Source organism: Zootoca vivipara, chromosome 10 (assembly GCF_963506605.1).
Source record: "Zootoca vivipara chromosome 10, rZooViv1.1, whole genome shotgun sequence".
In the NCBI taxonomy this organism is placed as follows: domain Eukaryota; kingdom Metazoa; phylum Chordata; class Lepidosauria; order Squamata; family Lacertidae; genus Zootoca; species Zootoca vivipara.
Genome location: NC_083285.1, coordinates 20539637 through 20555317, shown reverse-complemented (window position 1 = coordinate 20555317; position 15681 = coordinate 20539637). Strand labels below are relative to the sequence as shown.

At 42.2% G+C, this 15681-nt stretch overlaps 1 protein-coding gene across 1 annotated transcript; it reads left to right on the top strand.

The window, feature by feature from the left end:
* The first annotated feature begins 3282 nt into the window (after positions 1-3282).
* IFRD1 (interferon related developmental regulator 1) lies at positions 3283-15098 on the top strand. The gene is made up of 12 exons (XM_035128039.2): positions 3283-3474; positions 5300-5404; positions 6125-6206; positions 7169-7293; positions 7493-7650; positions 8474-8524; positions 8623-8801; positions 8908-9016; positions 10929-11063; positions 11741-11869; positions 12147-12242; positions 14336-15098. The coding sequence occupies exons 1-12, from the start codon at positions 3426-3428 to the stop codon at positions 14423-14425; spliced, it is 1308 nt and encodes a 435-aa protein (XP_034983930.2). The 5' UTR covers positions 3283-3425; the 3' UTR covers positions 14426-15098.
* The last annotated feature ends 583 nt before the right edge of the window (positions 15099-15681 follow it).

Sequence of the window (15681 nt, the reverse complement as noted above, 5' to 3'; positions counted from 1 at the left end):
CAGATCAATAATTACATAGGAAAAAACCTAATGTAAGGAATGTTCATAGTTGACTTCGAAGGGAGTGACACACAGAGAGAGTTTGTACATGTAATTGTTTCTAAGCTCTTGTCATCATATTGTGAAATGTATGACCTAAGTAATTATACACAACAGATTAGTCATAATGATCTCAGCCTCTTACCACGTGTATCTATTAATCAGCCTAAACCTATGTAACCAGAGAAATTGTTTATGACATAGAAATATATTCTATTTTTAGCAGCTTCCACGGATACAACTACTACAAATGGAAAGTGAGGTCATGTGGGAAAACTACTCTCTGCTGACCATCAGCTAAAGCCTTCAGTGCTATATAGTGTCTGGGCAAATGTGATGTAATATTATTTTATTTAGTAATTGACAATGCATTCTATGCATTTTTACTCAGAACTAAGTCCCACTCTGTTCAATGGGATTTAATCCTATTCTATGTAATTGTGCATCAGATTGCACAATTTAAATTGCTTTAAAAGTTGTTAGAAACAAATGAATATATGCTGGCATACGCTTTTGTAAACTACAGTCTACAAGAACTACAAGGGACAGAAATAATCGACTTGGTTGGTTGGTTTTAGTTTAATATCAACCAGCCATAATTAAGGCAACCGGGCAGGGGGCAGGATTTGGTAGAGATTATAGTATTGTATGTGGTTTAGATAAATTAGACAGAAAATTCTCTCCTGCTCTCACAACACTAGAATTTGAGGTTCTTCAAAGGAATTGACTGAGTATTCAGAGGCAGGTAACCCTTTAATACTACCGTAGTTGTCTGACGGACAAGGAGGGAGGCTCTCCAGATTCCCAGATCTATGTAGGCTGGACTAAATAGACCCTTGCTCTGATTCAGCATAACTCTTATGTACTTTGGTAGACAGGTGCCTACAAAAAGCTGTGCCATAATAAAATAATCTGTACTAAAAATGTCCCCCACTGTACTCTTCTTGTTGTAGGCATTTTCATTTAAATTTGCACTCCAATCTGGTAAACAGAAAAGAAAGTAAACTCTTATTAAACTCAGTGGGACATACTGTGCAATCCTAATGTTCACTCATAAGTAATTCAGTGGGGTTTACTCCTAGGTAAGTGGAGATAAGATTACAAAGTTATTTCTGAATAAACATGTGTAAGGGTATCAACGTCCAAATCCTAACGATCAGAAAAATCAAATATATAAAGTATGTGTCTTCTGCAGACCCTCCAAGTGTCCCTCTTTCCCAGGGACAGTCCTGGATTTACAGAAGCTGTCCCAGTTTCTGATTTGATCCTGGAATTCCCCGCTATTCCTTAGGACATCCCTATTTTCATGGGAGATAACTATACAACCTTTAGAAAGACATCTGAAGGAAGTAGTCTATAAGGTGTTTGTTTTTTTAAAAAAAGTTTATTGCTTCATTTTATGTTTATATATGTTGGAAGCCGCCCAGAGTGACTGTATTATATTATTATTATTATTATTATTATTATTATTATTATTGAAGAGGATATCCCTATTTTCATTGGAGAAACGTTGGAGAGTATTATGCTGGTAGGGAACCAGGTGGCGCTGTGGGTTAAACCACTGAGCCTAGGGCTTGCTGATCAGAAGGTCGGCGGTTCAAATCCCTGTGACAGGGTGAGGTCCCGTTGCTTGGTCCCAGCTCCTGCCAACCTAGCACTTCGAAAGCACGTCTAAGTGCAAGTAGATAAGTAGGAACCGCTACAGCGGGAAGGTAAACGACGTTTCCGTGTGCTGCTCTGGTTCACCAGAAGCGGCTTTGTCATGCTGGCCACATGACCTGGAAAGCTATATGCTGGCTCCCTCGGCCAGTAATGCGAGATGAGCGCGCAACCCCAGAGTCGGTCACGACTGGACCTAATGGTCAGGGGTCCCTTTACCTTTACCTTTATGTATGCTGGTAACTATGTAATTGGGGACCCAGGTGGCGCTGTGGGTTAATCCACAGAGTCTAGGGCTTGCTGATCAGAAGGTCGGCGGTTCGAATCCCTGCAACGGGGTGAGCTCCCGTTGCTCGGTCCCAGCTCCTGCCAACCTAGCAGTTCGAAAGCACATCAAAGTGCAAGTAGATAAATAGGGACCGCTCCGGCGGGAAGGTAAACAGCGTTTCCATGTGCTGCTCTGGTTCGCCAGAAGCAGCTTTGTCATGCTGGCCACATGACCCGGAAGCTGTCTGCAGACAAACGCCGGCTCCCTCGGCCTATAGAACGAGATGAGCGCCGCAACCCCAGAGTCGGACACGATTGGACCTGATGGTCAGGGGCCCCTTTACCTTACCTTTTTAACTATGTAATTACTACCAGTCTACTTAGGGTGTGATTTCTTCAAGTCTTATCTTTATATGTTTTATTACAAATATTGTGTATGTGTGTTTTAAATTTTGTTTTCCCTCTCTGATTATTTGTGGAGAGTTATTGGGTTGTTCTTGTTTTTATTTTGATTATGTATTTTGTGGTTTTATATTGTGATTTTATCCTGTGACCTGCGGCGGGCATAGGGCAGTATATATACTTAAAATAACAATAATAATAAAAATCACTGTCACTGTGTTAAAATATATTTAAAGTGCTCTTTAGGCTTAGTTTCCATGGCTAAGGGGGAGCTGATATCATTTCATGCATCCCGACCCTCCGCCCGAGGGCTGTGCAAGCGAATAACCTTCGCCTCCGTTTCTGTCTGGAACAGTGAAGTACCAGGAGGTTATCTGAGGACAACGACGGAGGCAAGGCGACCGACGTGAGACCGCCGTGTACCGCAATGGCCTCGGAAACGGTACAGACTACAGTTCCCAGCACGCCACGGGGGCCTGGAACGAGCCCTTATGTCTGAAAGGGGAAAAAATGAAACGGCAGCTGCGAGAGGCACCGCCCTTGTAAACGACCACGGAACTTCGAGAGAAAGGGACGCTTAGGGGGAAAAACCACACGCCCCAGAGGTCAATGCGCGGCTCCTCTCTTGTACGTCACGGAAACCTGCGGCTGCCATTGGTAGTTTCGAAACCACGCCCCTGTAACGTCACTACACCGCCTCCGCCTCCTCCGAGTTCCCTATAAAAGCCACGTCAGCGTCAGCCCTCCGCCTTTAGTTCCTTGGCGTCTGAGAGGGGAAACATGTATCGATTCCGTTCACGGGCATCCACGGGGATTTCTGCCGCTGCTACAGCTTTGCCTATCGCCTGCTTTCCTCAATCGCATCCGCTGCCTCGGTCCGGGAAGCCGGCCTCACAGAGACGTTTCTATAATAAAAAGCGCTCCTGCTCTTCCATCGGCTGATTGTCAGCGCCGCCCGGGCGAGGGGGAAGAACAAAAGCCAGGCCGACGAGAACCCCAGCGAGGGAGCACCGGGAAGGAGCCGCGCACGTAGCCGTCGCCGCGACAAGGCCGCTGCCATGCCCAAGTCCAAGCGGCGGGGAGGGGGTAACCCGCGCGGAACGTCAGGTGAGGGAGCCGGCGCGCATGCGCCCCCGCCGCGGGGCGTGCTGGGGGCTGTAGTTCCCTGCTTAGCTTTCGCCCACTGGTGTCGGGAAGCGAGTTTCTTGTTCTCTGTTAAGGTTGCCACCTGTCCTGTATTGTCCTGTATTTCAGGTCCTCTCTCTCTCTGCCAGGTTAGGGATCCTCTCCAAATACATGTGTTTGAAAGGTCATGTATTTATGGTCTGGGTAGCCAAGCACAGACAGATTTACTACTAATAATAATAATTATTAATAAATTTATTATTTATACCCTTCTCTTCTCGCCAGCCTCTCTGGGCGGTTTCCAGCACATATAACATAGTAAAATATCAAACATTAACAGCTTCCCGATACAGGGCTACCTTCAGATGACATCTAAAAGTCAGATAGATGCTTATTTCCTTGACATCTGATGGGAGGGTGATCCACAGGGAGGGTGCCACTATCGAGAAGAACTTCTGCTTGGTTCCCTGTAACCTCACTTCTCACAGTGAGGGATCCGCCAGAAGGCTGAATGAGATGCTCCTTCACGTATATTGGGCCAAGATGAAATCGAGGCAGAGGACAACTTCTGTAAATGTATTTGTGGACACTGAAAGGTTTTTAATGGAAGGACAAGTCTCCTTTGCTATGGACAGCTTTATAATTTGTGATGAAGCAATAAAACTATGTGGCTATGTTCCTTCAGGTCTCTATCCTAAACAAATGCTCACAAAGATTGAGCAATCGGACCCATATTGCGTGCTTGGTGGGAAAAGATTCAAAATGCAATATAAATTGTAAAGGCACAGATTAATAATAATACAACTTGCTGCTCAAATCGATTTTTTTAGCTGTGTTTGATATGCAGTGATATATTTCAATCTTGGGTTCCATTTAAATTATACACAGAAATAAACTCTCTGGTTCTCCTGGTAATCTGAAAATACCTGCAAGGCTGTGACAGGTATCATCTAATAGGTATAAAAGCAGCAAGGTGTTGCTCATTGCTCAAAAGAAAAAGATGAGAACTAGGCGTCTTGGAAGACGATTAGTCACTAGACATTTATGCAACCTCAGTGATGTAATTATGTGTTGTTGGTAAAATTAACATGTAAGGCCTGTGTGGTAAGTATACAGCAGTTCTAACCCAGTGAAATTGGCTAGATATTGCTTGACCCCCCTGCCCCAACAGTTAAGAATTCTGATGCTTTCTGTTTATTCTACCTGAGTTTGATGATGTGGCTTGATAACTTTATATATATATAGTGGTTTTTTAGTGGTGTCCCATAGTAATAGTTGTGTTTGGGCCTACAAATGAAGTTGGATGAAATCTAGAAATGCAACATGCATAATAGGGTAGTTTTTAAACTGCTCCTGCCACATTTGTATACTTGCTGTGCGTTGTACTGCATGCCTCCCATTTTGTTTTAGTAAAAGCTTACTTCTGTGCCAACAAGGCTGTTCTTTGGCCAGAGAAATGCTGCCTCGCAGCATGTTGCAAATGGTTGACAGCAGAGGAATGTTTGTTTAATGTGCAGATATTGGGAGGTTAAAAGAATTCAGGCAGTTAAGAATAGGCGATAGCAGAATAGTTTTAAAACAGGCTGCCACCATATACAGCAAGACAGAACTGTGGCTTGTTGAAATAATTTGTCTTTGAGATATAGCTGTCAGTTGGTCTTCCTCCCCAACACATAATTCTGTCCGCAGTGGAGCCCTACTTCTAGGGTTTAGAAATAGAAAATTGACAGTATATTAGTCTTGATAGGGTAGACATTCCAGAATATTACCCTGTGTTAATGTGGACTGCTCCAAATGCTTTTCCTAGGTGCCCAGCACAGAAATATGCAGTCATTTAGTGATGAAGATGCATCAATTGAAACTATGAGCCACTGCAGTGGCTTCAGTGATCCTTCCAGCATCACTGAGGATGGTATGTTAACCTTTGTGTCTTATTAGGAAACTACTGCAGACATGAAATGTTTATTACATTTGGAAAGAGTTTGGTTTGGATTGAATGTGGTATATTTTATTTCGAAATGCTACTTTATTTAAAAGCACCTAACACTCAAGATAACTTACGGGGGGTCTAATTTGTAGCTCTTTTATGAAACTAAGGCAAGTCAAAGAATTTATATTTAATGTATTTTTGTTATACGTTCACATTATTATCTGGAGTAGACCAGTCATTGAGTGAAGCAAAGTTTTGCTTACTACATGGTAATAGTTGCGTTGGGTACTCACAAAGCCCCCTTTCCAAAAGAGTATACAAGTAGAAACTCCAGGGAGGTTATTTGTCCAAATTATTCTCCCCCTCCACAAATGGCATCAAAACACCTTTAGTAATGGGGCCAGTTCCTAAACCTGGCTGCCACAGTGGAGGTCCAGTCCCATCTACCTGCCAACTCCACTATTGCCCAGCAGTGGGACACAGAGCAGATCAAGTATGAATGAATGAATTGATTTATTACGGGGTCAGACCAGAAACACACAGAGCAGATCCTCCACTGAAGGCTTGGCTGGCCAGGCAGAAGTGGAGGAGAACTTACAGGGGTTAAATCAGATATGTATAATTTCCACAAGACTCTGAAAACTCATTCTGTGCGGCTAGATTTAATAATTGTAATCGTATTGTCTTGTCACATACGTGTAGGGCCTGAAGTTGATGAGGAAGCAACACAAGAAGACTTGGAGTACAAGCTGAAGGGATTAATTGACCTTACGTTGGACAAGAGGTATGGGGGGTCTGAGAAGTAAAAACTAAATTGGCCATCTGGATGTTTGTTCTCCGGATGTTTTGGGATCCTGTCCCGTCATCCTTGAGCACTGTCTGGGGTTGGTGGGTAATTAAGAGTCTAGCAACATCTGGAAGACACCTGGTTTAGAAGGCTGGCTTAAAAGATTTTACAAATTGTGGGCTAGAGCTTTCCCATGAGATCATGGAAGCTTTATAATATTGTAACCCAGCCCTGTGATCCTCAGATGAAGGGTAGTATAGAAATTTAATAAATAATAATAATTTAGATTTGTTCAGGCAGTTGTATCTTAGCTTGGCAGCAAATCCTATGAGTTAAACATTTGGGATAGCTACTGCTTTAAGTATAAGTCAATCTTCATCATGTCTTAATTTGGGAATAGCAGGTGTTAATAGGGGAAATGACTTTTTCAGCTTGTTCCACCCACAACATCATTTTTCAATGTTCTTGCCTGCCATGATTTCTCAGCTCACCACTACTTCAAGCAAGCACTTTGTCATTCTCTAATGACACTGGGAATTTATTCAATTTAAACTTGAGTCTCATTCCCTGCCATATCTACTTTCCTCCAGTTACCATTTCATCAAATGCTCTCTTCCTAAAGATGTTGGATTAAGAGTCTGTTCCTATGCCTAGAAAAGGAAAAGAGCTGCGAAGAGAAAACATTTTATGAGCAGTGTTTCCTTGGCATTGATACATTAAGGATTGCAGAATGAGAAATTGGGGGAATGTGGTGTCTGCCACAGCTGAGGTTGAGTGCCAGTATGGGAAGCTCTGATAAGCAGTTTTTCAAATACTGACTTTGCAAATCTTAGCCTTAAATGTTGTTCCGCCTTTTGGGAAGGAGGTAGAGGTGGAATCTAAAGCATGCGTAACACAACCAGATTGAAATTTGCAGCACAGAGCTTTCAACTGACATTTTACCATGAACTCCCCAATAGTGCGAAGACAAGGCAGTCAGCTCTTGAAGGTCTTAAAAATGCCCTGTCTTCAAAAATACTGTACGAGTTCATCCTGGAAAGGAGAATGACGCTAACAGATAGCATCGAACGCTGTATAAAGAAAGGTAATGTGCATCTCTCTTCCTATAAAATAGCATTATTCTGTTTACAGGTAGGTAGCCGTGTTGGTCTGCTGTAGTCGAAACAAAATAAAAAAAAAAATCCTTCCAGTAGCACCTTAGTGACCAACTAAGTTTGTCATTGTCAGGTTTAATTGCTCTCGCATTTAGTTCTACCAAGTCACGACTGGCTTTCTGTGTTTAGGCAAGACCGATGAGCAGCGTGCAGCAGCAGGGCTGGCTTGCCTGCTTTGTGTGCAGCTGGGGTCAGGAATTGAAAGTGAGGAAATATATAAGACCCTTGCGCCGATTCTGAAGAAGATTCTCTGTGATGCGTCAGCAAGTGTACAAGCAAGGCAAGCGGTAAGTAAAAAGTTGGTGCTTGGGATGAAGAAGTGCAAGTGGATGCCTTGTATCCCATATTGCAGTGATGTATGTGTTGGAGCCTGAGGACCTTAAAATATTTTCCTGGTCATTTGGTGTCTTGGCATCAAGGCTTATAACTTGAACCGTCAGGCAATGCCTGTGTGTCACGCTTACTCTCCATGGTAGGCTTGCTGGCGACAGTGCATGGCAACCGTTTTGGGCCCATGGGAACTTCCACACGATGGAGAGGCAGTTGTGGGCACCATGCACACCCACCCACCCACACCTGCGACCTGCACCCACACACCAAGCAACCTCTTCTAAAATGTTTCTTTCAAGCTTGATATCGCCAGGGAGAAGGAAGCGTCTGTGGGTGTAGATTTTGCTTGCAAGCACCACATTGGTGACCCCTGTGCATGGCGATTAAAAACAGCAATTGTAACTCAGAATATTTCTTGAAGGTTTGGTGGGTAAATGTCCCTTGGGAGTATTAGAGCTAGCCATTCAGGAAGGAGAGACCACTAGGGAGCTGGGAGTGGTGTTTTCCTGTAACGTGCTTCCTTAAACATTGACATCTCGCCAAGACAGTGACAAAACTATAAACATCCTTGTTTTTGTATGAAACCACTTGCAAAGTGTGTGGTTGACTGATCTGTTAAAGGATGCTTTGTTGTCTTGTCTGAAGACAAGGACAGAAGCATGTTACATGATTTAAACCACTTTTAATTAGAACAGCCTCGCTCATTTTAGGTCTGTTGGTCTGTGAGCACAAAATGTAGCAGTAAAGTTAAAAGCATTAATTTCTGCTTCTTTTTTCTAGTGTGCCACCTGCTTAGGAGTCTGTTGCTTTATTGCCACTGATGATATCACAGTAAGCAAACATTTTTATGAACGGTATTATTTAGCAATGAATTAACCAGTCCAGATCAAACAGTGAATTAAACGGTCTTGGTCTGTTTCTTAAACTAGGAATTGTATACAACCATGGAATGCCTGGAAAATATCTTCACGAAATCCTATCAGAAGGAGAGGAATTCAGATAGCATTTCCAGTACCCAGAATACGGTTCTTCACATCAGCACTCTCTTGGCATGGACGCTTCTGTTAACCATCTGCCCAATGAATGAAGTGAAGAAGAAACTTGAAATGTGCGTATTATGTTCCCTTGGAAACCATACCCAGAAGTGCAGGTTAAATCAAGTATGGCTTTGTGTGCAATAACGCAGATCAATAACATGCTCCCAAATTTCCTAGGCATTTGCATAAATTTCCCATCCTGTTATCCTGTGACGATGTCAACATGAGGATTGCCGCTGGGGAATCTTTGGCTCTTCTATTTGAACTAGCAAGAGAAACAGATGGGGTAAGTTCAGAGAATGATTCTGCAGCGAAAGAGATGGGGAGAGCCTGTTTTTGTGAATAGCTTTTATGCTATATCTTGGGCGTTTTGTGTATTCTGATGGAAAAATAATGGCTTTCTGCATATGAATAACATTTGATCATACATAGTTCTTACAGTCATACCTCGGTTTAGGTACGCTTCAGTTTGAGTACTTTCAGTTTAAGTACTCTGCGGACCCGCCTGGAACGAATTAATCCACTTTCCATTACTTTCAATGGGAAAGTTCGCTTAAGATTAAGTGTGCTTCAGGTTAAGTACAGACATCCGGAACCAATTGTTTACTTAAACCGAGGTAGCATTGTATTAGAATCTGGCACAAATGTAATATTTCAGTAGCAACTAATCAAACACCTGCAAAAATCAGGATCCAATTTCTGAGTAGCTGAAGTCATGCTCTGTGTTATGTCTTACTGTGTCCCTTGAGTGCAATAGATTGTGTGACTCCGCAGTGTTTCAGTTCAGTGTGTGTGAGAGGGGGGGGGGAGAGAGAACACATCACTTCCATAATCATAAACTTACATGAGATACCATTTGTATGGGAATGCATCATTCCAGGGTGGTTTCCACCAGTACATAAAAATACAATGAGAAAAAAATATATTTAAACAATCCAGTTAATAAAAACAAAGCAACAGCATGAGGCCAGACAGCCTACAATGACTACAAGTTTCTTTAAATACCAAAATCTTGAATTGAACCTGGTCGCATATGGGCAACTGATACAATCTTGGTTCATTATTGTTTCAGACTTCCATAATTTGCTTTATCATATTTTAAAGTGGCTTCATTAATATCTTTACTGTTTTCTTTAACATTACTGAAGAAAAAAGTCTCAAGTTAACTATGTACCTGTCTTGGTAAGGTAGCTAGAAAAACTCTAGGTGACCTAGGATGGTAGAAAAAAGAATAACTGTAGATTAGTCAAGACAGCTAGTCCATTGTACAATATCTAAACGAACGTTCAAAACTTTAAGCTCTTATTGCTGCACATGACTTGGGTTAATGGCATCTGTTTGACCTCATTAACATGGGCTCCTACACAATGCCAAAAACAGTCACTCAGCCTACTCATTGTTTCAATGATTGAGCTATCCCTAATAAATTTTTCCACTCATACGAACAGCCAATGAAGACATTATAAAGGATCATGTGATAAACAACTTGGGCAGACAGGTGTAGTCAGATGAGAAGGAAACATAAGATATTCAGTGTTGCTACTGAAAGACATATATAAACAATGTGGGAGGTAAAAGGTGGAACCAATAGCTGACTCAGTTTTAGTAGTCATGAATGGAGAGTGGAGACCTGTTAAACCAGAGTTCTGAAATGCAGAGCCATTTCAGCATCTACTTACTTGAAGCTACTCACATCAGAGCAGTGAAATGATGGCTACACTGAACTAAAACACTGTGGAGTCATATGATCTATCACACTAAGACACTTTATTACCTTAATAATAATAATAATAATAATAATATATTGATTTCTCACACTTCACCAGAATGCCCCAAGGCAGGTTGTAGCAACAAAACAATTTAAAACAACAAAACCAAGCATGCACAATAATCATCAGGTGAATTTACAGTTTCCAGTTAGGACAAAGAATAATCTGCCCCTTCTAAATTTCAGGGTGATGGCTAGAAGGAGCAAATGTAGACTTCAGAATACATTTTGCCCTTAAAGGGAGGGCTATTTTACTCTGCAACCTCTCAGAGCGCCTGGCTTTTAGTATTGTTAAAACTTGATCTCTCCATTTGATGAAGATTTGTATGACAGTTGAGCCATTCTAACTGAAATGTGAAATAAAGTTTGCAAAATATTCAAGAAGTTCAACTCCCACAAATAACGTTATTCCCCCTCCCCATCTGACTAGGATTTCTTTTATGAAGATATGGAGCTTCTAACACAGAAACTGAAGGCTCTAGCTACAGATGGGAACAAGCACCGTGCTAAAGTGGACAAAAGGAAACAGCGGTCTGTCTTCAGAGATGTCTTGCGAGCTGTAGAGGTAAAGAAGAATGAGCAAATGTATAAAATGTTACTGGTTAAGACTTCCATCTTTGAAAAGCAAGTGCTTTGAAAAGCTTGTTCTTTTTAGTATAAGGGACGTTGCTCAGTGCTAAGATACACCTGCTGAATATATTGTACCTGATCTCTTGTTTTTAGTAATAATGACAGGATCCATGGAGGCCACTTTTGCTTAGTGAATATCATTTTGGGGCAGGGTGCTTTTGAAACTTCAGGTCTTTCACTAGAGATACTGGCTTTGTCTAAAGAGCAAACTGCTGTCAGAGGACTAACCAGTACTCAAAGCTGAATCTTGAGTCATGAAAAATTCCTGATTTGCTTTCATTAAAGGGGGGGGGAACCCAGTACATTGAGATAGCAACTATGTCCAAGAATTGTTTCGCAGGATATGTTTTTAGTTGTTATATTTTAATCTGATGTTTAAAATGAGAGCAAATGATCGAGAATCCAAGGCCTGCAGCAGTATTTGGGAGGCATACATTGGAGTCTGGCTCAGCTACCTCCACTTGAGAATAAGTCATGAACTTAGCATGATTTTTACAATAGAGTCGAGCAATGTACTATCTTAGTTTGCAGTGGCAGCTAGGGTGCATTGAGCTGTAAGTTGCATTTTTAAAACCACACTTTCCTAAGATGACTGCTTGTTTATTTTGACAGGAGCATGACTTCCCTACAGAGACAGTCAAATTTGGACCTGAGCGCATGTACATTGACTGCTGGGCGAAAAAACAAACATACGATACTTTCAAGGAAATCTTAGGATCGGGGATGCAATACCATTTGCAGGTAAACTTAAAAAACTTTCAATAGAATGGCAGTGGTACTTAGTGCTTTTTAAACTACTTTAAAAACACAAACTGGGGTAAGAGAACCAGAAATTGCTTTATGATGCTACCTCATCTCTACTTGAGTAGGACCCTCCTAGATTTTTAGCCATGGAAAGAAAACAAAAATAGTACTACAATCACATTTAGCAGCTCTTGATAGCCGATATGTCACAAGCAATGGTTGAACATGAAGGTGCAACATTTGCTCAACTCTAATGACTTAATGTTCTATCCAGTCCAATGAGCTTCTCCGGAATGTCTTTGAACTCGGCCCGCCACTGATGCTTGATGAGGCAACTCTTAAATCCATGAAGGTACCCCGTTTTGAAAGGGTAAGTTACTCACATTCTGTTAAGCTGATTTACTTGGTTTGGTTTTTAAATTTGGTGCGGTTTCTGCTTTGCGATTTTGTCACTTGCCCTGGGGCACACAGCAGTTTGTCTCCTGACGAAAGCATCTCACTCAGGGGTTTCCCAGACTTGAATCTCCAGCTGTTTTTGGACTACAACTCCCATCATCCCTAACTGTCAGGACCCCAGTGGTCAGGGGTGGTGGGAACTGTAGTCCAACTGGAGACCCAAGTTTGGGAAACCCTGATCTAACTGGAACTGAGTCTTGCTTGGTCTTCTTCTACCTTCCGAGAGCTTTCAGTAGCACAACTTGAGCATGTGGCTCAGCACTGCCTAATCCTGGGCTTGGGGTTTCTCCATCATGGCAGACATTGTAATTAGGTGAAAAGAAGAGGGGAAAGCAGTACAGATAGAGTTGGAGTAGCTGTCCCCCCCCCCCAAATAATTTCCCCAAATATGCAGTGCTGTACTACTAAAAAGCCTGGCCACCCTCCTTTGCTTTTTGACTTTATGTTGATAGAAATAACTTTAAAGAACTTGATCTGTTCCTTGGTGACTCTTTGGGCCAACAGCCTGCTCTTTTAGAAGGTGTTGCAGCCCTCTGGTCCAGGCATCCCCAAACTTCGGCCCTCCAGATGTTTTGGACTACAATTCCCATCATCCCTGACCACTGGTCCTCTTAGCTAGGGATCATGGGAGTTGTAGGCCAAAACATCTGGAGGGCCACAGTTTGGGGATGCCTGCTCTAGTCTGTAAGAGAAGCTGGTGGTTTCACAGGTGTAGATAGCAACTGTGAATGGCTTTCTGTGTTTGGATGTACAGGTGGCATAACGGAGAACTGGGGTGATGGCAGAGAAGAGATGATACCAAGTATACATAGACCATATTATTGAGGGCTCTCTGCTCATGCACTTCAGCCACCCACGCACCTGAAACCTACACCTTCCAATTGTGTGTTAAATAATTCATTTCTAGTTAACCTTATGGCTATGGAAAGCACTATATTGCAACTTACCAAATTTACGAAGTTCATAAGTTTAAATAATTCTTTTTAAAAAGTGGTTGGTGTAAAAATAAACAGCAGTCCGTCCCCAGAATCATAAAAGTAGCACATGGCGGAGGGATCCGCAAAAAATACATGCTGTCTTGGATTGGGGAACCTCTGCTCCACAGGGCTTCCTCCCAGTTTGTCCCTACCCTGATGTAACATTTAGGGTTTTAAAAAGCCTCAGAGCCAATGGCAGCTTTTAAAAAGCCTAAATGCCGTGTGGGGGATTGAAGCTGGAATGAGAAGGGTTAACCCTCAAGCAGGGTCTCACGGGGGGGGGGGTTGTTTCAGTTGTTGATAGACATTCACATGGGGACTTCATTTATGTGGTCAGCTTTGACTCCACATAAGTGTCCCTTTGCAGGCAGAGCATCTCTGAACTGTGAACTCTTAGCAACTCCATTTCTCTCCAGGGATGTCCTTGAGGAACGTTTTGCGGAGACGTTCACAGAGTATGTAAACCTTCCCTTAGAATTCCATTTCTCTCGATACACAACTTGTGTACGCAGCCTTCATAATGTGCTGTTAGGGAGTGGTGGAAAAGGCAGCTGCTGGCAACAGTTGCTATGCATATAGGCTTTCACGGTGACCAGGATGATCAGTGTTATGATTAGCTCTCTGACCAGGTTCTTAGTGATACATTTGTATGGTAGAAAATCAAACAGAAACAGTTATAATAAATCTGAGACTCCCAGCTGTGTTGGCATGGTTGCTTAGCAATCATTCGGATTGCAGAATTTTCTTCCAGACGTGCGATATCTTGTGCAACAATTGCGTCAACCAAGTATTGTGGTTTTAATTTTAATCTTTAATGCTAAGAGCACCACTTGAAATATTTAGAACTCGGTGATGCAGAACTATCCAACGGTCAGCTGGCAGTGCACAAGATTTAACAAATCTTTCTAATTTTTACACATTGACTGTTGTCAGATACACTGGGGTGTGTCTGTGCAAAATGAATGCATAACCCCAAAACGTTGTCAGAAGGAATGTTAACATTGATTCCATTTCTCTGGTGTTTTTATAGCATTTGTACAACTCTGCAGCATTCAAAGCCCGGACAAAGGCTCGAAACAAGTGCCGTGATAAAAGGGCCGATGTGGGCGAAGTGTTCTAGAGCAAGCTCTTCTGAAGACCTTCGACTTCGTTCCGTTAAATTGAATTCCTGTTTAGTGTGATTAATTGTGCTGTTCAAAGTGAAATGAGACTTTTAAAAGCTATGTACCTCTTAGGTATCTTCTTGTCCATCTGTAGAACAATGTTGTATATTAGCTCCCTAGATGGCTCTGTATTGTAGATTAGAATGTAATCTGATGAGGGGGAGAGAGGTGGCTTTTGTAGCACTTTATTGGCGAGTAAGATAGCTCATGAATCTGGCATAATTCTTAACACCACTTGGCTAAATGGCGCTGAGGATTGGTTTGTTTCAAGCTTCATTGTTTTTAGCAATCTAATAAGATTGGAGAGAAATTCTAATATCTGTAAGGTTAAGCGTGCCTCTGAACAAGCTATTTTATAGACTCGTGTTTTAAAATGAAACATCCTGGCGGTGGCAGTGACCTCTGTCTACATGCCATGGACCCCTCTAGCTTGGCTCACAGCCTTTACAGTGAAGTAGCACATGAAATCTTTCGAGAAATGTTACGCCTCGTATACTGAAACTTGGATAATAAAAGCTATTTATATCTGAAAGCTGTTTTACACAAAGCGTCTGTCTGAAATGAAATTGCGTGAAAGAGTGTTGCGTGGAAATTATATACCGGCAATAAAGGGGTTACAACTGTTTAAAGCGAAGTAGCACTTTTGACACTAATTGTAAAATTGAGTGAGCTATCAGTAGGACTGCTCTGTAAATATTAATAACGGTGCTGGCACTGCTGTCTTCGGTGATCCACATGTGTAGATGATATCTAGATATTATTAGCTTATAAATCCCCAAGTCAGGTAAATGTCAGGAGTAAAACAGCAGACAAAATGAAAACTACATGTTCTTAATCTTTCGCCTCCAGACGTTCAGCCAAAAATAATTATTGCTTGTTGCCAGAAAGGAAAAGGGGGAGAAAACCAAACTGTTCTGGGTAGAGATTCGTGTTCAGTTGCCACCCAGAAAAGGCCCTCTTCTTGGTTGCCACCTACCTTATAAGTTAACGAGGAAAGGTAAAGGGACCACTGACCATTAGGTCCAGTCGTGACCGACTCTGGGGTTGCAGCGCTCATCTCGCTCTATAGGCCGAGGGAGCCGGCATACAGCTTCCAGGTCATGTGGCCAGCATAACTAAGCTGCTTCTGGCGAAACAGCATCACACGGAAACACCGTTTACCTTCCCGCCGGAGCAGTACCTATTTATCTACTTGCACTTGGACGTGCTTTCG